The following is a 24,960-nucleotide window of genomic DNA, read 5'->3' on the forward strand; positions in this document are numbered from 1 at the left end:
CAACGCACAGGTCCAGTACCTGGTGAGACGCAGGAGGAGCCCGGCCCGGAGTCACCCAACAGTGCCCAGACCCTCCACGCCCCACAAAGTCTTCCCCAAGTCAGGCATTCAGAACATCGTCAGGTTAAGTGGCCTGCCGCCAGCAAGAAGAAGGAGTGGAGCCAGTTTGACGAGGATGTGGACCGGATCCTTGAAGCCACAGCCAAAGGGGATGCTGACCGGAGGCTGCAGACAATGTGCTCCATGATCATCAGCATTGCCACCGAGAGATTTGGCATGAAGGAGCAGCGATCGACCAGCGGTGTAGGGGGGCCAGGGGGTCCAAACCGACGGGAGGTGAAGATCAGCCAGCTGCGGCAGGAGCTCCGTGTGCTGAGACGGCAGTTCAAGCAGGCGAGTGAGGAGGACAAGGCCGGTCTGGCAGAGCTCCACAACATCGTAAGGAGAAAGCTCACAACCCTCCGCCGTGCTGAGTGGCACAGACGACGGGGTAAGGAGAGAGCCCAGAAGCGTGCATCCTTCATCACGAATCCCTTTGAATTTACCAAGAGAATCCTTGGGCAGAAGCGCAGTGGCCGACTTGTCTGCACGCAGGAAGAAGTACCTCAGTGCCAGCTACAGTGACAGTGCAAAAGAGCAGGACCTTGGACCATGCAGCACCTTGATAACCCCGCCAGAACCCACAGTGGAATTCAATCTCAAGGAGCCCACCCTGAGAGAGGTCGAGGAGGTTGTCAAAGCAGCTCGGACCAGCTCTGCACCAGGTCCAAGTGGAGTGCCCTATGTTGTCTACAAGAGGTGCCCCAGACTCCTCCTATGGAAGAACATCAAGGTCATCTGGAGGAGGGGAAAAGTGGCACAGCAGTGGAGACATGCAGAGGGCGTTTGGATTCCTAAGGAGGAGAACTCAAGCACCATCGAGCAGTTCAGGAACATCTCACTCCTCAGTGTCGAGGGAAAGATATTTTTCAGTATCGTTGCCCGACGTATGACGGAGTTCCTCCTGGGGAATGCATATATTGACACTGCTGTACAGAAGGGTGGAATCCCAAAGGTGCCAGGGTGTATCGAAACACACTGGAGTTGTCACCCAGCTGATCCGGGAGGCACGGGAAGGTAACAGTGATTTGGCAGTACTGTGGCTTGACCTTGCCAATGCCTATGGGTCAATCCCACACAAGCTGGTGGAAACCTCACTTGTCCGACACCATGTTCCAGACGAGATCAGGACCCTCATTCTGGACTATTCCAGCTGCTTCAGTTTGAGAGTCACCTCTGGAACAGTAACATCCACATTTCATCAGTTGGAGAAGGGCATAATCACTGGGTGCACTGTCTCAGTGATCTTGTTCGCCTTGGCAATGAACATGCTTGTTAAGGCAGCTGAGGTGGAGTGCAGAGGTCCACTCACCAGGTCATGTGTGCGGCAGCCCCCCATTAGAGCATTCATGGATGATCTGACGGTAACCACAACATCGGTACCAGGCTGCAGATGGATCCTCCGAGGCCTGAACACCTCATCAACTGGGCCCGGATGGACTTCAAGCCATCTAAGTCCCGATCCCTAGTTGTGAGGAAGGGGAAGGTCTCCGACAAGTTCCGCTTCTCCGCAGGAGGAGTCCAAATTCCATCAATCACCGAGAAGCCAGTTAAGAGCTTGGGAAAGGTCTTCAACAGCACACTGAGGGACACAGCCGCACTTCAAGAAACCGGCAGAGAGTTAGAAACCTGGCTTGTAGCAGTGGACAAAACAGGGCTGCCAGGTAAATTCAAAGCTTGGATTTACCAGCATGGCATCCTGCCACGACTCCTCTGGCCACTGCTGGTTTACGATGTCCCACTGACCTTAGTCGAGGGCTTTGAGAGGAGGATCAGCCACTTTCTGCGCAGGTGGTTGGGCCTTCCTCGTAGCCTCAGCAGCATCGCTTTATACGGGAGTAAGAACAAGCTAAGACTCCCCTTCAGCAGTCTGTCGGAAGAGTTCATGGTTTCCCGGGCAAGAGAGGTGCTGCTGTACAGAGACTCTAGTGACACCAAAGTCTCCTCGGCTGGAATACAGGTGAGGACGGGCAGGAAGTGGAGGGCTCAGGAGGCAGTTGACCAGGCTGAAGTGCGGCTGCGGCACAGTGTGCTGGTGGGGGCAGTGGCAATAGGACGGGCAGGGCTTGGCAGCATCCCAAGACCTCAATACAACAAGGTCCAGGGGAAGGAAAGACGCCAGTTGGTCCAGGAAAAAGTCCGAGCAGGGGTGGAGGAGATCCGCACCAGCAGGATGGTTGGGATGCGTCAGCAAGGGCCGTGGACTCGATGGGAGCAGGCAGTGGACCGGAAGATCTCGTGGTCAGAGTTGCGGAAAGCTGAGCCACACCGGCTCAAATTCCTTATCCAGTCAGTCTATGATGTCCTCCCCAGCCCAGCCAACCTCTTCTCCTGGGGCCTGGCAGAAACCCCTGCATGCCCACTGTGCCAGAAAAGAGGATCCCTGGAACACATCCTGAGCTGCTGCCCAAAAGCCCTAGGAGAGGGGCGTTATCGGTGGCGCCACGACCAGGTGTTGAGGGTGATTGCCGAGACCATCAGCGCAGGGATTTCTCTCAGTAGGCAGCAACAACCAGCGAAGCACTCCATTGCTTTTGTCAAAGCCGGAGAGAAGCCACAACAGCGCACAAACCCATCAGGGGGGCTACGGGCAACAGCTCGGGACTGGCAGCTGAAGGTCGACCTGGGAAGACAGCTCAAATTCCCAGAAACCATAGCAGTGACCACGCTCAGGCCTGACATTTGTGTCAGAATCATCAAAGCAGGTGGTCCTGCTGGAATTGACTGTGCCCTGGGAAGACCGGATAGAGGAGGCGTTTGAGAGAAAGAGAGCTAAGTACGAGGAGCTTGCAGGCGAATGCCGAAGTAGGGGATGGAAGACCTGTTGCTACCCCATCGAGGTCGGCTGCCGAGGATTCGTCGGCCAGTCGCTCTGCAGGGCCTTCAAGTTGCTGGGTATTAGGGGACTGCACAGCAAGAGAGCCATCAAGAACATCACTGATGCTGCTGAGAAGGCATCAAGATGGCTGTGGATCAAAAGGGGTGATCCGTGGAGAACACAAGCTACCTAGGCACAAGTCGGGGACTGATCATCCCTGGCTGGGTCGCCTGGGCGAGGGTGTATGATGTTGTGAGACCTGAAACACCCGTTGACCCCAGGTTACATCACTGATGATGTGTCTAGGTTGCACCATAAGGTGTATTTAAAATCACTTTAGAGAAATATTTATTTATTTATTTTTTATATGTCTGCTCTTGTTGAAGCTTGGGCTAAAAGCTCCTGAATTTTACATTCATCTTTTAAAATAAAGATGTGTTTAAAAAGCTCAAAACATGAGCTATGAACGTGAGCTATGAAGTTCATTTTAATCCACTGGCGTAGCCAGACTTGGCATATTGGGAGTGCCACAGAAACACAGGGTGTGCCAGGGGGCGAACCATTTGGTTCCAAAAATCCGCCACCAAATCTTTTTGGGGTCTTTTCAAGCCAGATTTAGAGGAATATTAAGATAGGACTGTGCTGATGTGGCGGCAAGGCTGGCAAAATACAGCATCAACTTTAATGCTGTACTCTAGCCAGCTGTATCTGTTGTACCATTTAGCTGAAAAACACCTACTTTTTCCAAAGAGTGTTCTAGTCGGGAAATAACGCAAGTTTGGTTGGCATGCAGGTTCGTCTACTGCAGAGAGATCTGTAGTGTTGGTGTCCTCTGGCTCTGCTGCTGCACAAACCACCGGTGTGTTTTTGGCTGCATCCCCCACTGTTAACGTCATTGTTTCGGCTGCATCATCTTCATCATCTCTCCACTGTCCACCACCAATACAGGTGCGGGAACAGGTGCACTACAAGCCGCACTTGTTGAGGGGGAGGGCGATGAGTCATCTTTTTCCTCGCCAATGCGACGTTTCTTGCCTTTGTCGAAAAAGCTTAAAAGCGAGCTCTGTTTCATGTCTTATTGATTTGGTGCTGCATTTGTTTACTTTACTAGACAGCTTAGCTAGTTTCCCATGATGCTCGGAGGCACAGTCATAGGTCAGCGGACAGTCGGACACTTATGCATGACAGCTGATGTGTTTTGCAGAGAGAAAAAAACTGTATTTTTTCCCTCTTTTTTTGGGTGTGCCAGCTGCCTGTGTGGGTGGCACTGGCACATCCAGGCACACCTGTAGCTAATCTGCATGAGCTGAACTTTGAGCTAGCTCTTGTGAAGTGTGAGCTTGCACAACACTGATTATATGGTACCATCTAATTATAATAATCTAAGCATAACGGTAGTAACGTTAGGCATATTTGCGACTGGTGCATTACTCCACACAAGACAATGGTAACGTTATTAGTGGAGCTGGTGGTAATCTACTGTATATTGTAGCGTTCCTGGTACTTATGAGTCGGAGGCTTCTTGCTGGTACAGGGTCTTTATTCACAGTTAGTCATATTACAACTCTTGGTGGTTGTCACGCAAGCTAGCTAGCTGCTTCTCCCTTTGGCGGTATCTGGAGACTGCCCCGCGCATGCTCTGTCTTCCCGGAAGTCTCCCACATGCATAGTGTTCCCCCCAGTAACACTCCCCCACATCAGTTCCTATCTGCAGTCGAGACACTTCTATTGCTCATCACATTATGTGTAACACTGGTTCGCTACATACTCCCCGCCCAACAATAAGGCCAGCTCCCACGCTGGCACCACAACCCACACATCCCCCTGTACCAAAATACACCCAACATCTTCTTCTTTTTTTCAGCAACTATCTTTTTTAAACACATTTTAGATTTCATTCTCCAGCTTCTCCCACATCTTTCATCCCCCACAATATCTCATACACATGGCCAACCTGTCTCGGTGGAGTACCTTCCTGCCACCAAGTGGCATCTGCACTCGGTACACCACCTCCCCCATTCTCTCCAGGACCCTGCATGGGCCTGTCCAGTGACAGTCCAGTTTAGGGCTTCGCCCTTTCTTCCTCCGGGGTGCGTACACCCAGACCAACTCCCCCCCTGGAAATGGTTTCCCTTCGCCCTCACATCATAGTTCCTTTTTTGTCTCATGCCCGCTTTCTCTAGCTGGCCTCGAGCGAAGTTGTGAGCGGACTCTAATCGATCTTGCAGCCTCCTGGCGTACTCTCGCCCCGGGGGCGCATCCAGTGCGTCCGGTGGTTTGCCGAACGCCATTTCTGCCGGTGTCCGCAGTTCTCGGCCTAACATGAGCAGAGCGGGTGTGCAGGAGGTGGACTCTTGGGCAGCAGATCTGTAGGCCATGAGGATGAGAGGCAGGTGCGTGTCTCAGTCTTTCTGGTGCTCCTCGGTGAGGATGGCCAACTGCTTTTTCAGTGTCCGATTGAATCTCTCCACCAGGCCATCGCTCTGGGGGTGCAGTGCTGTGGTCCGTGTCTTTTTTATGTTTAGTTTCTCGCACATGGTGGCGAACACTTGTGACTCAAAGTTCCTCCCTTGGTCACTGTGGAGGGTCTCCGGTGCTCCAAACCTACTGAACATGCCCGTCACCAGTGCGTCGACCACCGTTCCCGCCTCCTGGTCGGGCAGCGCGTATGCTTCTGGCCATTTTGTGAAATAGTCCATGGCGGCCAGGACGTATCGATTTCCACTGTCTGTGCGCGGAAACGGTCCCATCACGTCCACCGCCACCCTCTCCATGGGAGCTCCTGCTGCTAGCTGCTGGAGCAGGGCGCGAGACTGGTCTAACGGACCCTTGTACGCTGCGCAGAGGTCGCAACGTCGACAAAAGTCCTGCACGTCTCTCCTCATCCTCCCCCAATAAAAACCCTGCCTAATGCGACGGAGGGTTTTGTTTACCCCAAAGTGCCCGGCCCCTGCAGTTCCATGGCAGCTCCTGCACACCTCCTCTCTCAACGTCGTCGGCACTACTTTCCGCCACTTGCTCTCTCCCGTCGCTGGCTCCTTCCAGGACTTCATCAGCACCCCGCTGCTCAATCTCAGGGTTTCGAACTCTGACCACAGCCCCTTGGTTGCGTCGGTGACCCCTGCCACCTCTTCCCACGTCGGCTTCTGGCCCTCTTCTACCCATTGCAGTACTGGCAACAGCTCCGTGTCGCTTTCTTGATGAGCCCTCCAATCTGCCAATCAGCGCCTTGCACACTGGTCCGTCCCCCGTATGGTTAGGGCATATCCTCGCTTCCTCTTGGAGCTCCCTCTCCCTTCCCTCTCTCTTCTCGCAGTACACACACCCTCTCTCTGCGCAGGGTCGTCGTGACAGGGCGTCTGCGTTGACGTGGTGCGCCCCTGCTCTGTGCTCTATGGTAAAGTTGTAGTCCGCCATCCTTTCTAACCAGCGGCACACCTGTCCCTCCGGCTCCCGGAAGGACCACAGCCACTGCAGCGCCGAGTGATCGGTCCGTATGGTGAACCGAGGCTGTCCCAGGAGGTAGTATCTAAAGTGCCGTAGTGCTTCTACGACGGCGAGGAGCTCCCGGCGTGTGACGCAGTAGTTTCGGTCTGTTTTATCAAACGTCTTGCTGAAGTACGCCACCACCCGCTCCCCGTCCGGCCCTGTCTGGGACAGCACGGCCCCCATACCCCCATTGCTGGCATCAGTGTCTAGTAGGAACGGCAGTGTGGGGTCTGGTGCTCTAAGCACCGGAGACTCGGTCAGCGCTTTCTTGAGGGCTTCGAAAGCTAGGTGGCATTCTGTCGTCCAGTGGAAGTCTGTGTTCTTTTCTTTTAGCCGGAACAGTGGCTCTACGATTTTAGAAAACCCTTTTACGAATTTCCTATAGTATGAGGCTAACCCTACGAAGCTCTCGAGTTCTCCTTTGTCTCTGGGGGTGGGTCACTTTACGATCGCCCGTGTCTTATCTTCCAGGGTGCGAATACGCCCCGCGCCGATGCCATGCCCTAAGAACTCCACCCTCCTCTTCAGGAAGTGGCACTTATCTGGGTGTAACTTCAGACCCGCCTCTGCTATCTTCTGCAGGACCTTTCGTAACGCCCCCACGGCTGCCTGAAACGAGCCCCCGTGTGTCAAGATGTCATCTAAGTACACGACGCATTCGGTTTGGGGAATGTCTCCCAGCAGTTTCTCCATTAACCTCTCGAACGTTGCTGGCGCGTTGCACAGACCGAAACTGAGTACTCGAAACTGCCACAGCCCCCTCTCGGTGCGGAAGGCGGTCTTTGGCTTGGCATCATCGCAGAGGGGCACCTGCCAGTACCCGCTGCGGAGGTCTAGGGATGAGAACCATGATGACCCTCCCACCGCATCTAACAGCTCCTCGATGATGGGCAGCGGGTACGTGTCTTTTTTAGTCACTTTGTTCAGCCCCCTATAGTCTACGCAAAATCGCATCTTCGAGCTATTTTTCTTCTTCACCAACACTACCCCCGACGCCCACGGGCTCTCTGACGGCTCAATGATCCCTGCTCGCAGCATGTTCTCTACAGCTTCGTTCGCTATGTCCCTCCTCGCTGCTGGGACTCGAAGGGGATACGACCAGATGGGCCGCGCCCCCTCAGTGTCTATTTGGTGTTGTACCAGGTGGGTATAGCCTAGCTCATCATCAGACATCGCGAAAATGTCCTTATATTCCTCTAGTACTCCCCACAGTTCATCGCTCTGTTGGGGTTCTAAACCTTCACTCTGGCGTTGGTGCAATCCCCTCAGCATCTCTAACCTCTCGGTCTCCCCCTCCGCCTGTAGCGGTGGCTGAGGGCAAGTGTTCGGAGGTGGGCCAGGGGCGTGGTTTTGGGGAGGGGTTTGGTGCAGGACAGGGGTCTGGGTTGGGGGGGGGGTTTGGTGCGGGGCAGGGGTCTGGGTTGGGGGAGGGGCTTGGGTTGCTGGGTGGGGCTCGTGCTCAACGGTGACGCGATATACAGTGATGTTATTGACATAGGTCGCTCCCCTGGAGCGGTGGGAGGGTGACCCATCTGAACCACTGGCCCCCCTGCGAACGTCAGTGTGCTCTTCCCTAGGTCTACTGTGCATTGGTTTAGCGTCAAGTAGTCCTCCCCCAAGATACAGGGCCCCGCCATTTCTACTACCCATACGGGAAAGTTCACTGTCTGTCCCCCCACTGTTATCATCACGTACCCCCTTCCCCTCATCGCCATCAACTCACCGGATACTGTCCTCAGCAGCTGTGCCGCTGGCTGCTCCAGACGCGTCCCCTCGGGCATCATGTTGGCGTTCACCAGCGTTGCCGTACACCCCGTGTCCACCAGGGCGACACAGTATCTCCCCAGTAGGTAGACTGGAACATGGCAGCCGTTCATCGTGCGCGGCCCGCTCTGCATGCTGACAGCTCCAGCGATGTCGTCTACTTCGGGGGGAGGCGGAGCCCCACCTCCCCGTTGATGTCGGTGGGCTCCCTCCCGCGACGACGTGGCTACGGGGAATGTGACATTGGAGACCCGTCTCGCCCCATCTAGACGGGCCCCGTGCCGTTTCCCTGGTTTCACGTTCTCCGGTGGCACTCTGCTTCCCGATGTCCGGGGCGTCCACAGCCCCAGCAGATCATGCTCCCTCTGCCCCAGCCACCGTTCCGCGGGGTGGGCTGCCGAGCGGGGGCGGGCTGCAGCGTCGCGCTTCGGAGCAGTTGTTCTTTTAGCTGCTGCACCGACTCGGACAGTTCTTTCACCATGTTGCCTTGCTCCGCCAACGCCATCTTCCACGCTGGCTCTTCTTGTAACGGGCTCTCCGCCACCATTCTCACCACGGGGACAGCTCTCCCCGCGTCGCTGCCCATGGCCCAGCCCTCCACTGTCTCTCTTTCAAACGCCAACTCCAGCGCCACTTCCAGTGTCTTTGGCCGTTGCAGCATTACTTGATCTCTTAGACTTCGCGGCGCGATTGCCTGGATAAAGTAATTTCTGGCTCATCCAGTGACTCTGGCGGCAGCCGGCTGTATACGCACCGGCTGAGGATCTCAATGTCTGTTGCCAGTGCCCGCAGCGACTCCCCCGGTCGTCTACGCCTGTTACACAGTTCCGCGACCACGATGCCTTCTTCTTTGCATTGGCCGAAACGCCTCCTCAGGGCCGCCATCACCACATCTAAGTGTTTTGTATCGGCCATCGCCGCCACACACGTTATAGCTTCGCCTTCGAGGGACATCACTAGATGGCTGGCTCTCTCCTCCCTCGACCAGCCATTCATGTCCGCTGCTACGTTAAACATTGTGCAATATGGCTCCCACTCGCCTTTACCGTTGTATTTCGGCGGCGTCACTTCCTTCTTGCCCCGGCGGGCGCCGTCCCGTGTCGCCTCGATCCGTGCCACTTCCCTGTCACTGGCCCACAGGCTAGCCTCGCTGGGCCGCGGCATAGCCTCCATGGCTACGGCGACAACGTCGTCAGGCTCGGTCTTCACTCTCACCAGCCCCCGGCTTTCCGCTCCTTCTCCCGCTTCACTGACCCGCGGGCTAGCTTCGCTGGGCCGTGGGATAGCTTCCGTGGCTACGGTGGCAGCGCTGTCTAGCTCGGGCTTCATCCCCACCAGCACCCGGCTTCTTACTGTCTGCTCCGCTTGGATCTCTGTAGTAGCGGCTCTTTCTCTTCCCGCCTCTCACTTGATTCTCCTCCGCTCTCTCTTCAGGAACTTGTTCACCATCTCGCCGATTACGGAGGCAATATTCACCGCTTAACTTCTGACGCCAATGTAGCGTTCCTGGTACTTATGAGTCGGAGGCTTCTTGCTGGTACAGGGTCTTTATTCACAGTTAGTCATATTACAACTCTTGGCGGTTGTCACGCACATAGCTAGCTAGCTGCTTCTCCCTTTGGCGGTATCTGGAGACTGCCCCGCGCATGCTCTGTCTTCCCGGAAGTCTCCCACATGCATAGTGTTCCCCCCAGTAACACTCCCCCACATCAGTTCCTATCTGCAGTCGAGACACTTCTATTGCTCATCACATTATGTGTAACACTGGTTCGCTACAATATATAGCGAGCGGACCCCTATTAGTTAGTGTTAGCCACGTTTAGCATCAAGCTAACATTATAATATTAGGCAGTCTCACCCCAGCTAACTGCAGTCAGTCAAACAATGTCCCATGACCATACGCATAAGGGTAGTAACGTTAGGCATATTTGCGACTGTTGCATTACTTCACACAAGACGGCAATGTTATTAGCAGAGGTTCTGACCAGGTGGTAAATCCATTAGCAAGCTAACGTTATCGGCCAAAACAACATTACAGCAGCTACAATAAACAAGGTCCCTCCATGAACCGAAAACACAGCCCCGACTCTAGTTTCCCCCCGATGTCGGTCACATTGTTGCTGTCTGGCCAGACGGGCTTCACTAGATACATATTTATTTATTTTTCTGTGTGGACTTTTACTGGAGTCGGGAAATTGGCCCGGAAAACTTGACCAGCGACCAGCAGAAAATCCTGCAATATCTTTGCAATAGGTGAACGCAGAGAGACACGGCTGGGCTCATTTTTTAAGTTACGGAACGACGCTTTCACTCATTAGTAATAGAAAACACAATGTTTATTTTCCATCAAAACCTACGGATAGTACCTTTAAATGGTTTATTTCATCTTAACCCATTTAATCCAAAAATCTTCCCAGAAATGGAAATATCCAAATCATGTGTCATTAGTAACCCTTTGAAATAATCAATCATTCTTTTTTTTACAGTACATTTTCATGGAGAAGTAGGCCTAGGTGAAAATGTGAGTTTAATGGTTGGTCACAATTGTGACAGTGCATCTAAAGTGTATACTGAATTAACATACTTCTCCCATGCAGTCATCAAAATGCTTATCCCAGCTCCTAGTTATTAACACATTGGGAGGCAGACTATCTTGGAGGACGGGGCCTCTGTGTTAGTGGTCGGAGCCTTGATCCTGGAGGGTATCGCCCGTCCTCTTCTTCCTTCACCACCTCCTCACCAGTGGACTGGAAGCCGCTGTCATCAGAGGGGGAGAAGTCCGGCCTGACCTCTGGGGGCTCTGTGGTGCCCACGCAGGGGCCTGCTCCATTTCTGTGGAAGCTGCCGGTGCCTACTGTTTGGTGGGTGGGAGTTCCTCCTCTGGCGCTGGCTTTCCTGTCCCTGCACGGCCTCATCTACTTCCTCTAGTGTGCTTCTTGTAGCACATTCACCCACTGATGGGACCAATGTTTTGGGACTGCTGGTTCTGTTCTCACTCTTTTTTGGCTTGTGCATTTGACTGTTCTCTCCCCCCCCCCCCCCCTTCCTCCACGACTCACCAGGAAGAACTGGAGAGCCCTCCATCTGGATCATGGACACCACCTGCTTCATCCTCCTCCTCTGGGACTCCTCGCCTTCCTCCCTGACTCTGTCCACCTTCTCCTGGGCTCCGTACTTCCCGGCCCAGTCGATGGACAGGTTTTCGCCCAGAAGGTGCAGGTTGGTACAGGACAGGTTGTGTCTCCACTGGACCGCTGCCTCCTTCACAGTCATCATGATGTCCATGACGGAGCATCACCACCTCCTCGAAAATGTTCGCCACCAGGAGGAAACGGGACAAGAGCTCAAAGATCAGCTCCTGGAAACATGGCAGCTGGGAGCTGCAGCAGGGGCTGAGTTTGAGTTTCATTTAAATTTTATTTATGCAAAAAAAATTGCATGCTCAATATGGAATTGCGCTTGGTCCATGGACCGGCCCACATAATCAGCTGTGCTGCTCATCCCACAAATGCATGATCCATACAAATGGGGTCTCATTGTAAAGGGAAATGAACAGACTTTCCAATGAGATAAGATACAATGTTGATGATATACAGTAACAATAAGCCCTTTTTACACAGCCTGTGAAAGCCGCGATCGTTGCAGCATCATTACACCTTGCCTCCTGTTTAAAAGTCACAAGGAAGAAATGGCGTGACATATTGTTATGCCTTTCGTTCTGGCAGTGGAGGTAGTATCAGCCCCAAATCAATGTCTGTATTACAGGGTAACCCGTGGGAAGACGGATCGAAGCTCAGCTCATTCACACAAAAAATTACAGTGGAAACCACCTCACACAGCAATAAAAATGGGAAAGGTTTAAGTGAAAGTAAAAAAGTAGCCTATATCCATGACTGCAACAGGGGTGCCAGGAGGAATGCTCCATGCCTAGAGTTTATGAGTAAGTAGGTTAGGCTATTTGTGCTCAACGATGTTGACATTAGTAGGCAAAATTATCTACCTCACAGTGAGAGAAGAAAAGATTGCTTATCATGTGAAGGCAGCTTAATTGTTGCATGCTGCCTGGAGCTGAGAACGGGGAAATCCTGGCAGGAAAAAAATCTATACAATTCTCAAACGAATTATTGAACAAAACCTTTGAACCAAATCGGATTTAGTGTAAAAATAATCATCAGAAACGGAAAGATAAAGCTCAGAACAAAAATGTGTTGCTGGTAAACTAATTTCCACTTAAAAGAGCGCATCACTCAGCCGCGCTGTAATTACGCACTTCTCGCATTCACTGTAGTTGAGCCGACCATGTCAAACCACACCGCAGTTTCATCCATGGGTCCTTTGCCTGTATCTTCTTCATCTCAAATAAGCATTAAAAATGTGACAAAATTCTGCTTCTCCGTGAAGTGCCTGGCATCTTTCTGGGCAACAGTTGGGCGATAACATTATTAAAAGCACGCACACTGCAGCTGTTTGACACACAGGCGTCGGAACAAAAAACGGGAACCAAAGGTAATAATTAGCCTTGTGTTACCTGTAGCCTATGATGCTGCCTCTGTGATCCATAAAGACGCTGCTCGTTAAATAGACTCTATGGTTATAATAAGCTTAACAACCTGATCTGTCAGAGGACCGCTTTATCGGTTTTTCTCTCAATACACCCTCAGCGGCTTGCCCACGTTCTTTTTCTTTCTTTCCTCTTTTCTTTTTGTGTGCATCCCTCTGTAAGGTAGGCTGTAGGCTTGTTCACATCTCCATGGCGACGATAGAACGTCATGCTGGAATGCCTCCTCGCACTGTGTAAAATAATTTTCTGTGTAAAAGGGCAACATTGACTCATTTGCGGGACTTCGTAACGGCAATATTGTGGAATCTCTGTGTAAAAGTGGCTATAGAGAGCCAAAGTCATGCTATGGATTCATGTTGAGAGCGCTTCCATTGTGCACAAAACACAGCGCACAGAGCGTTGTTTTCCCCTGCAATCGCGCGCAGTACAGATTACGACACAACGAATACATGGACGGTAGCCAGCTGGTTTTGTCTGTTTGATGTTGTTTACTGACAACATGAAAGCCAAATGATTGGCAATTCTGGCAGCAGCAGAGGTTGAGGATCCCTCTGGGAGGAGAAAATGTAGGAGGAGTGAAAAGACGGCGCGCGCGCGCATGTCTGCGGGGGTTAGGGTTTAATGTGTGTTTGTGTGTTTAATGGCCATCTCACATTGCTGAAGAGATTCTGAGTGCTTTGATTGACAGCTGTCATCATCTTTCCTTCTGGAATCTTCTTCAGCCACACCCAGTCGCCCTGGCAACAACACAGCTTTGTGTGAGTAAATGGTTTACTGTCTGTGGACAGACAGGCAGACAGGCAGACAGACAGACAGACAGACAGAGAGACAGACAGAGAGACAGACAGACAGACAGACAGACAGACAGACAGACAGGCAGACACACAGACAGACAGACACACATACAGACAGACAGACAGGCAGGCACGCAGGACAGACAGACCTAATTTCATAGGGGAAGATTCCAACCACTAGCCATTGTAACTCTGTTATGAGGGGAAAGTCAAATAGTGAGGGGCACTAGAAAACCAGGCGTAGGTGTAAAACTAGAACGACCGCAACGCGGACTTATGCCTCCGCCATTAGTTCATTCTTGAGTCCAAATCGCCATTTGAGGCAAATTGGAAGAAAGTCCGTCAAGGCGCTCCTGAGATGTTGCGTTACAGAGCTTGGAAATTGGGTGTGTGAGGTCACAGTGACCTTGAACTTTGACTACCAAAATGTAATTAGTTCATCCTTGAGTCAAAGTTAATGTTTGAGGCAAATTTGATGAAATTCCGTCAAGGTATTCGTGAGATATCGCGTTAACAAGCTAGAAAATGGCGTTTGAGAGGTCACAGTGACCTTGACCTTTGACCTTTGACCACCCAAATCTAATCAGTTCATCCTTGAGTCCAATTCGTTGTTTGAGACAAGTTTGATTAAATTCCGTCAAGGCATTCCTGAGATATCGCATTAACAAGCTTAAAATGGCGTTCGAGAGGTCACAGTGACCTTGACATTTGACCACCAAAATCTAATCAGATCATCCTTGAGTCTAAGTCGATGTTTGAGGCAGATTTGATGAAATTCCGTCAAGGCGTTCCTCAGATATCGCGTTAACAAACATCGTACGGACGGACGGACATACGTATGGACGGACAACCCGGATCCATAATGCCTCCGGCCTGGCTATCGTCGGCGGAGGCATAAAAATACAAATGGGATTGGACCTGAGACAGACAGACAGACAGACAGACAGACAGACAGACAGACAGACAGACAGACAGACGTACCTCCAGTATTCCTATATTGGAGCTGTCAGGTGTCGTCATAATGTAGCTTCGTGCGATCGATTTGAATGGAGTTTTAATTTCCAGAAGACTTTTCATGATTGACTCGTCGTTCAGTTTCTACACAACAACAACATCACCAACATCATCAACAACAGCAGCAGCAGCAGCAGCAGAGCAGCAGTCATTTACTTGAATGTGGTCACACAGGGAATTGAACCCTCACCCTGCATGGTGCCTTGCTTTAGCCATTTATCTCTGAAACACAGTAATGTGTCTTGTAAAAAGGGCACATAATATCAGTCAGAGGCTAAAAGGGCAGGTGCTTGGGCACCACCTGGGCTCTATCTGAGCAGCAGCTCGTTACATCAGTCCTAACCTTTCTGCTGATCTGAGTGTCGATGAAGACGATGTCATCCAAAGTTAGGATTAATTTTGTGCTGTTCCCTCTTCTTCTGTGGTTTCTGTTGAGACAGACAGACAGACAGGGTGAAATATGTGAGTAGTGATTGTGATGTTATAATAATGTGTGTGTTCGGGGTTCAATTAATCCAAGCGCAAAAAGCAATTTGTGAATGGCACTGGTGAGTGATGTCACTTGAGCAATTGTGATGTTAGCAGTGATTAGGCTCGACTCCTAAGCTCGCCTGCTGCGAGGCCTCGCCCACCTGGCCCTGCAGCTTGCATACACTGCGCAGCTGCTGCGCGGCCTCGCCCGCAGCTCGGCTGCTGTGTGACCTGGCCTGCTCACTGATGCCTATGACATAATCAGTGATGTCATAAGATGATATATGCTCTTATGACATCATCAGTGCCTATGACATCATCAGTGATGTCATAACATGATTTTTCTCTTATGACATCACTATGACATCAGTGGGACAAAAATTTAAACAGAGAACAGAGAATAGACAAGGAACAAACATTGATCGATAGATAGATAGATAGATAGATAGATAGATAGATAGATAGATAGATAGATAAGATGTCATCAGTGAGTGATGTCATCAGTGATGTCACTCGAGCATTTTGAGGCTTGTGTGTCAGCCATTTTGAGAGTTGTGATTCAGTCTTCGGTCCTTCAGACGTAGGCCTGCAGCCAGCTGCCTGGTAAAAATGTAAAACCAGTGTCAATACCAGTACCGACCTTAGAGTGATACCGATATCAATAGACTATTTCATTCGATACATCGTTTTAGCTGCGGCCAGCAGCTATATAAGTAGCTGTCAACTCCGTCACATACACGTCAACTCGTCACACACCGTAAATTCTGTCACATACATGTCATCTCCATCACATACACATCAACTCCATCACATACACTGTCAACTCCGTCATACACTGCCACCTCTGTCACATACACTGTGCTCTACTTCACCACCAGACTGTATGGGTTGTAGCTGCTGTGGTAGTGGATCACTACATCACATTAAATCACCACAGACTGTATGGGTTGTAGCTGCTGTGGTAGTCAGAGATGGGAAAAGTACCAACATCCTTTACTTAAAGTCCCTGGAAACCAGAAATATTTCTTTATTATTTAGCATTTTTAGATCATCACATCACAGGACCATATGTTAATAAGCCACCAGCCAAATTTGAACGATGATGAACGTCGCAAAGTATATAAATTTAGGTTTGACAGTCATGGCAAAAGTCATGAGAATCAATTAGTTTTTAGAGTGTATTTTCTCCCGCGGACTGTGTGGGCGTGTCCCGTCTGCAGCAGGTTTTCCGAGAGAGAGAGAGAGCGCGAGACAGAGGGGGGGAGGGAAACGGAGAAAGAGATGAGTGCGTGTGTCGTGTGTGTGTGTGTGTGTGTGTGTGTGTGTGTGTGTGTTCGTTGCTCGGAGAGGGAGAGAGACTTGCTGCGACTGCACAGCGCTACTGTGTCTGTGTGTGTGTGTGTGTGTGTGTGTGTGTGTGTGAATGTGTGTGAGAGAGAGTAACCTCACGTCACCAGCCTGTGTGTCTCTCTCTGTGCTCTCTCTCTCACTAGTCCCGAGAGAGAGAGAGAGAGAGAGAGAGAGAGAGAGAGAGAGAGAGAGAGAGAGAGAAAAGCATAGCGCTTGGCACGACGGCACACAGAGTGGGAGGGAGATGGACAGCGAGGGAGCTCTGTCACTGGGGGCAAAGAACGGACAAAAGGAGGGTGGGTGCGGATTGCGCGCGTGTACAAAGGTTATATAGAGCTTATGACGTCATAAGCTCCTGCATTTTAGCACCTTGCGCACTGCTCTCTTCAATGAGGAAGTACCTTGTACAATCTTGTAGAAAAGTGTCGATTTTAAGGCTTTGGGTTGAAAGCAGGGCTGTAGTGGTGGCTAAACGCACGTAAACGGCGTTTACGTACCTTTTTCAATGCTCTGCAGCATTTAGGCACCTTTTAAGATCGTTTACTCACATGTTTAAATCGTTTATGCACACTTATTATTGCACAAGTTTTAACACGTTCGCGTAAACTCCGTTGATGCCGAGACCACGCCAAGCACGTCACACACCAAAAGAAAAGAAAAAAGATTACACATGGGCATGGCACTGACCAGGATCTCCGTGAACCGTAGCCTATCTTTGTGGAGCGCTCCGCGGGAAAGGTACACGGCCCCGGTCACGTTGGTGCCTTTATCGAGCTGTGCTTGCCTGCCCAGACAGCGCTCCCTTCAAACAACTTAACGGTGCCATTGTGCCAGCGATGCGCAATGCGCATTTGGAGAGCTGAACATAGGTAAGGTTGGTTAAAAATGTGTGTCCGGAGTGGGGAAAATCATATAGGCTCACCGTTTTACAACTGAAGAGTGAATCACTGGTGTAAGAAACATGATTGATTTCCCTCTGATCAAGTAAAGTTTGTAACATTAGGTGCGTGCGAGTCGACTTGAATAGTCCAGGTGCTACTGTATAAAGCCAAAATAATACGACCATGTTGAAAACTATCTAGAAACATACTGGTGTTTGTTGTGCCGAGATCTGTATAAATAAATATTGGCTGACTAAAATTTTGTGGCCAGAGTGGCAGAACCACTTTTATTTCCATGTACAGTATAGTATGTTGTCTACCTATCCTTGCCCAATGTGTTTGTGGACAGTTTGAATTATATATTGGTATTCAAGAATCACAGATTCAATCTGTCTACATACTTTTAGCTATAAAGCTGAAGCTGACAATCACAGGTACAGTGTGTGTGAGAGAGAGAACTTTATATACTAGGTTCATACAAGGTCCTTTAAAGTAGGCTACCTACTGTATAATTTAACTTTTGAGAAATTCAACAAATGTTCATTAAATACATTTTATATTGATTGTTTAGGCCTAATTATTTGTAAAGTCACAACACATTAGAGATGTGTGTAGTTCATTTTGCTCTCAAATGCACCAGGTTGATGAATTTTACTTTAAAATGTAAAAAGAAAATCTTCCGGGGGAGAATCCCCCCGGACCCCCCTTGAGGGGCAAGGCCCATCCCATAGCCAGCTACTTTTTCTATCTGGCTGGCTACTCAGAAATGTGGGGGAACCCCCTGATATACCTTATAGGGCTATATGATTCAGATTAAGTTGTTCTATATACTCTCATATTTTGTCTTGTATATCGGTCACGGAAGCTTACCGTATTTATCCGCCGTTAGAAAGCGTGAGAAAGCTGCCTCGAGTCAAAAGTATAGTTTACCCACCTTTTTTTTTACCACTACAGCACTGGTTGAAAGTAATGTATAATAATTTCTGAGGGACACAATTACTAACATAAGACCCTAAATAACATAGTTAGAACGTTTTTGTGGATTTTGGTTTCCAGGGACTTTAAGCCTTTAATAAAGCTTTTTTAACTTTGCTAGAAGAAGTGCCTTGGTCCTCCAGTCTTTTTAACTCTTTTTACTGACTCGGGACTCACAAGTATTGTCTGACTCGCCCCCACCCCCCCCCCCCCCCCATATCAAGTTAATTGCTGTGAGAAAACAACCACTTTGGCACTTGTTTCAACTCAGTACTCGCTCTCCAGGAGGCAAAATCCCCTCCCTGTCCTGAGCTGAAGGGTGAGCGGAGAGAGCAGAGCCCAGCATAGCAGAGCCCACAGCCCCTCGCTGCCTTGAGCTCACTCATTACTCCTCGTGCCCCTCTCCCAGCTCCGCAGCTTGGCGTGTCAGCCCAGCCCGGAGCCCCTCCCTGCTCGCTCTACTCTCCTCCTGTCACCACTCCTGAGCTCGAGCTGACAAGCTAGTTTTTTGCTCCCCATCACGTTAGAAACTAGGCTATTCACTTAACGTTCCTCTAGCAAAGGTAAATATTTAATAATGAAATAAAAAAATGCCTGCAAGTTGCAGCCGCTGCCTTTCGGAGATTAACTGCTAAATGACAACATAGTTTAAAACAACAGTCCGCGCATAATGAATTGAGTGGTTCAATGAGTATAACTGCTGGTCTGGAGTCAGCTCGAGCATAGTCTCGGTTTCCAGACGTTTGGTGAGCGGCGCCACCTAACCACCAAACGTCTGGGAATTTACTGTTCCAAATCTGGTTCATTGAGCCCGGCGAGAACGGCCGGCAGCAGACACACCTACATTCATTATTAGAATTTTATTTGGTAGCGGAAATGCAATGTTTCATAGTTCCAATATAGAGCAAGACACTGATGTGCTGCAAAGAGAGTTTATACCTGTTGTTTATTTTACAATAATTTGTCCTACCCTGAAGTGGCCCGCTTGCTACTGTGAAGCGCTGTGAAGTCATCAGACAGCAGGCTCTGTAACGTAGCCTCGGGAGTCGGGCATATCGCTGGGGGAAAGACCTCTAGCCGCCGGGGCCGGGTGAAACACGTCCTATTAACAGGTTATGTTTGTTTCTAAGTGATTAATATGTTTCTCCGCAAACGCGACAGCACCGGTTCTGCATGAGCGTCACTGCTCCCAGAAAGCAGGCCCGCCCACAACACTCATGATTGGCTCTCCAATGCAAGGCTTCCAACAGCACCACCTAACGTTATGAAAAGAATTAAATAGTAATATTCTCAGTCTTACAGTAGTGAAACGGATTAAGCCTGAGAGCTGAGTCTAGCTCGAGCAGAGCTGAGGCCTATACCACGAAGCAAGATTAGTGGCTTAGCAAGGGAACTTCAGGTTTAACCCTGCGGTTGCCGTGCTACGACACTAGTTAACTCCTTACCGAGATATATTTCCATAGCAACTTATGCTTCAGAGTTAACCTGGTCCAGAAGCGTGTGCGCAACGGAGATGCTGAACTTCGGTGGGAAAATCAAGCAAGGCAAGCTGAATAACATTGAGACAATCTGTAATTTTTTTGCCAGCCCTCCTTTCTGTGATTATTATGTGCAGCGATGTTGCCTTTGATTTTTATTACATCTTTGAATTCTTCATATTTCAATAAGATTATGGTTTGTTCCTCCAGCGTGAGGTATTAATTTTTATTTGCTCCCAAGCAGGTTTGACCGTGCCGATTGCAGCTGAACGCTGCGTGGAGAAATATCATTAAATCACCTGTGTAAAAAGGTTACCATAAACGTCTCCAAAGCGCACTAAGTTGCTCTGTGTGCAACGGAGCTGCTATTTTTATAGGCTATTTTAAAATTAAATTAAAACTACGCCCGCACTGTATTGATTCAGAGCCTATATTTCTAACGTTAAATCTATGATCTAAAGGCCTGCGGATTTTGGAAATTTAGACTGAGTTTACACTTCTACTCGCAAAAAACACATGCAGGTTTTATTGAGTACCGGTACATTATATTAATCTGCTGTAGGCAGAAACGGCAGCAAAGATCAAATGACTGGTGTGAATAAAAGCGGTATCTTTAGACAGTCCTTCAGTAACAGACTCATATCCAACGCAGACTTTGATGCTGACATGCAGTAAAGCTCAGTTAATTAATACACTTTTATGTGGCTTTCAATGAATGAGGAAATAGACGCTGACGCTGTAAAATCCAGAGCTGTCCATATTGCATTGTGATTGGCTAGTTGTTACAGACCACACCTGTTTTGTGGGCATGATCTCCTGTTCACACGCATTTTCAGGTGCACGAGCTCAGAGCTGATAAGGAAATCCTGAATTAACAGACCCAGCTGATGTTGTGGTACCGAATAGTTTTATTGCTTTGATCTGGTTAAGCCAAACCAGATCAAAAGACAGATCCTGGATCTGTTTATCCTCCATTCGTGGTATGGGCCTGTGAGCGGACCGGGCTCTGCATATCAGTTCAGCGGGTGCGAGTATGACTACTGGTCTGGAGTCAGCTGAGCTGAGCTGAGCTGGATACATGCTTTTGAGATGAGTGAAATGATCCATTTCACTATCAGATTCTGATCCATTTGGTCCAATAACATTTAGAAAGTCTAGAAGTGCCACACAATTAAATTATTTTAGCCCATTCAAGTTAGCAGACTCAGAGTAACTCGAGGGCTAAACCGAAAGTTACCCAGCAGACTGCAGAGTCGGACATCTCTGGTGAGCTGCTCTGGGCAGGGGAGGAGATACAGAGAGCCAATCACAAGCTGACATTTAGGGGACCGGACGAGTGCCATTTCATACTATAGACCCTTCTCACGGGGGCCATTTTGGGTCGAAAAGACAGGGTAAACACAGGTGCAAGCAAAACACTAATGAGGGTTTCCAACTTCCAATGATTGGAATTTGGAAACCCTCATTAGTGTGTTGCTTGCACCTGTGTTTACCCTGCCAATTTGACACAAAATGGCCCCCGTGAAAAGGGTCTATTGGCAGAGCCTGGAATAAGCTATCTCTATTAATTCTGCCCCATTTCTTCTCGGTCTTTCTTTAAACATTGTTGTCGTGCATTAAAACTAATTGTTTTGAAAATGTAAGGAGTAGAAAGTACAGATACTTGTGTTAAAATGTGGAGAGTAAACGTTAAGTCTTCATAAAAATACAGATACATAAAGTACAGATACACGAAAAATCTACAGAAGTACAGTAACGAAATATTTGTACCTTGTTACTTCCCATCTCTGGTGGTAGTGGATCACTATGTCACATTAAATCCAAGAACTGGCCGCAAAAAAACCCCCATACAAATAAGCAGCTAGCTGCCGGCCTATATCTGGCTCTGTCTGAAGGTCGGAAGCGAGGCTGACTGACTTACTGACAACCCTCAAAATGCTTGCATGACATCCCTGTTGACATCACTCACTGATGAGATCACTGATGACCCAGTGATGACATCCCTGATGACATCACAATTGCTTGAGTGACATCACTGGGAAAGCTGACTCCCAACCCTGAGGACAAATTACATCATCCCAGCCCTAGTGTGTGTGTGTGTGTGTGTGTGTGTGTGTGTGTGTGTGTGTGTGTGTGTGTGTGTGTGTGTGTGTGTGTGTGTGTGTGTGTGTGTGTGTGTGTGTGTGTGTGTGTGTGTGTGTGTGTGTGTGTGCGTGCGTGCGTGCGTGCGTGCGTGTATGTTTGTGTGTGGGTGTGCGTGTATATGGGGCTTCTAACCTGACCCAGTAGAGAGAAGCTCCAATCAGCACACACAGCAGCAGGAACAGGAACAACAGAGTCACTGTCTCGAAACCTGTAGAAACACAGTTAGTTGTAATATCATAATTCTGTTTCATGATGAGATAATTAACCTGCGCACACACACACACACACACACACACACTAGGGCTGTCAATCTCCCTCTATAATCAAATTCGAATTTCAGTGCTTTATACATTTTAATATTCGAATTATATTCGAATATTTTAATTAATTTTTAATTGAATTAAAAAAAAAAAAAAAAAAAAAAAAATTGGTCTGAGTGAATTGTTGTCTTCTCTTATGTTATGTTCTGATTCTAAATATAGCTGAATCTTTGGGTTTGACCAAGTAAAACTTTTTCTAAGCATTTTACCAAATGTAGATGGAAAAGTGAATGGTGGATGAATCTTCAAAATAATATTAGGCTTATCACAAATAGTCCAGCAATGATGTTTATTTAAGAAAACATGTTCCTTGTACAATGTACATACATTCATTGCATTAGAAAATAGGTCAGATAACCAGAGCTTAGTTAATATTCATCAGTGATGTATTGGTGCTGTCTGAAATGCTAAAATAAAATAATTGATAATAAAAAAAGACACAGCCTTTGTTTGAGCTCCTTATCAATAAACAAATAAGTAAACTTTGCCAAAACAACAATGAGCCATGAACAAAAAAAAATCAGTCACGTATTGCACTTAAGAGCTACATGTTTACATTCAGTATAGCAGCTTCAACAGTCAACTTCAGTTAACAATGAATGAACATACATTTTAAGAGCTACAGGTAGGTTTACATCAGTAGCAGCTTCAACAGTCAACTTCAGTTAACAATCTTTTCTTCAAGTATGTTGTCAGAACTTGTCACTGTTCTAGTGTTCTAAAAAAAAATAAAAAAAAATAAAAAAATAAAAAAATAAAATATTCGTTTTTTTTTAACACATTGACTGCCAGCCGTTTTTTTTTGCTGTAGGTAGCTTTTGCCAAGCCGTTTTTTTGAGGATTCTGGCTCATTTTACAAGAGCCGAGGATTCTTTTCTGCTTGGAGTTTGTCAACACAAAGTTCACAAAAGTACTAATAGAATGTGTGCTTTCTCTGTCTAAAAGAGTTAGTTTCAAGATTCAAGATTCAAGATTCAAGATTCAAGATTCAAGATTCAAGATTCAAGATTCAAGATTTTTATTGTCACTCCATGGTACAAGTATCACGTGTGAAATTCTTGTGCTGTGGACTCCGTTTACGACATAGTACAAATAGGCAACAAGCAATGAGCAATAGGCAATAAGAAATAGGCATCAATAAGCAATACTAAGCAGCAATAGGCAATGAGGCAGAATAGCGATAAGACAAGTCAGTGGCATATTCATTGCACATAGGTGCACATGTTATGTGCATACGTTAGACATGTTCGGACATTTTAATTCGACGTATTTGACATACAGTGCAAATAGCATGTACCTTATTAAACATACAATTAAACATTAGGCATTGTGCATACGTTAGACGTGTTCAGACATTTTAAATTCGACGTAATTGACATACAGGTGCAAATAGCATGTACCTTGTTAGACATACAATTAAACATTAGGCATACATAATGGTAGCAGCTGCAGTACGGTACGGTACGACTACTACACTATTTGTGTATGTTAAGGAGTCTCGTGGCCTGCGGGAAGAAACTGTTCCTCAAGCGATTTGTGCGTGCTTTTGGAACCCTTTGTAGTTTGTAGAGTTAGTAGTTATGTAGATATTAGCCGTTGAGTACAGCATGGTTTTAGCGTCTGAGAGTGAAAGCTGAGATAATCGCAGTTTTGTGAAATTCAATCAAACAGGCAGAACAGTCACTTTAACCATTTATTTTTGGCATCAGTGAGAGATCAGACATCCAAACAATATAGTTCCGAACGCCCTCTCCTTCAACTCCTCCCTCCGTGGGCGTGTCTAGTGGCTTTCAGCCTGCGTTTGTCACAAGCGAGTGCTCTGCTGCTGGGAGTTTGAGCAGCCTCCCTCCCTGGCAGCGAGTTTGAGCAGCCTCCCTCCCTGGCAGCGAGTGTGGATAGGTCTCACTCGTCTCTTGGGTTTGAGAGCCGAAGCCCCGTGCGACTCTAGGCTTTGCTGCTCACCCAGTCCATTTCTGGAACCCCCCACCGCAGCAGCGCGAAAGCGTCCCCGCCTACAGTATGAGAATGAGGCTCGTTCGTTTCTGACTGTAAAATCGCCAAGCCATTTCCTTGAGAATGGAGGAAGCAGCCGCGGGAGGCGGCTGCTTTTGGTTGACTTTATCTCTGTCGGGAGAGGACCGTCGCCACCTAGCTGGTCGGTAAAATAGATTATACACATTCAATACTTCCAATATCTCCATAGGAGACGCGGGGGGCATTGATCCACGTAGCACCGTCAAAAAAAAAAATCGATACGTCAGTGGCAGTCAACGTGTTAAAATTAATAATCGAATTTCGTTCATAATTATTAAATTCGAATAATATTCGAATATCAAAATTCGTTTCAACAGCCCTAACACACACACACACACACACACACACACACACACACACACACACACACACTAGAGCTGGGCTCGGGCTGAATTTTCCTTACCGAACCCGACCGAGCCCGTCACATTATTAGCCGAGCCCGGCCCGGCCCGACAGGTGTCAATTGATAATCTGTCCGAGCCCGGCCCGAACCCCCTCCCTGATTTTTTTTTCCCCCTCGGAGAGCAGCGAGCGCATAATTCAATGAGTCTGTCCAGCCTATAAACAGCCCTATATAATCCCAAACCAAAATCAGTCCTCGTAATTCAAAGCAGTCAATGATTAATACGTAATGTACAAAGCAAAGCACCAAACAGCCTAATTTGTGCGTGCCGTGCACTGCCCACACAGTCCCACATCGCTGAAAGAAGTACTGCACGGTGTCCGCGACACCAGCGCTGAGCCGACACGCAGCTGACTCCGGGCAG

General features: G+C 48.5%; 1 protein-coding gene across 1 annotated transcript in view; it reads right to left on the reverse strand.

The window, feature by feature from the left end:
- LOC310780292 (retinal guanylyl cyclase 2-like) overlaps positions 1-24,960 on the reverse strand; it is a gene marked incomplete at both ends in the record, with an annotated part of 119,723 nt that overhangs the window by 46,042 nt on the left and 48,721 nt on the right. Inside the window, 4 exons of the mRNA XM_083640851.1 lie at positions 13,385-13,468; positions 14,507-14,623; positions 14,883-14,967; positions 21,972-22,047. Coding sequence (XP_083496977.1) covers positions 13,385-13,468; positions 14,507-14,623; positions 14,883-14,967; positions 21,972-22,047 — 362 coding nt within the window. The remainder of the gene's footprint in view (positions 1-13,384; positions 13,469-14,506; positions 14,624-14,882; positions 14,968-21,971; positions 22,048-24,960) is intronic.

This window comes from Poromitra crassiceps (assembly GCF_964638095.1).
Source record: "Poromitra crassiceps genome assembly, chromosome: 7".
NCBI classification, from domain to species: Eukaryota; Metazoa; Chordata; class Actinopteri; order Beryciformes; family Melamphaidae; genus Poromitra; species Poromitra crassiceps.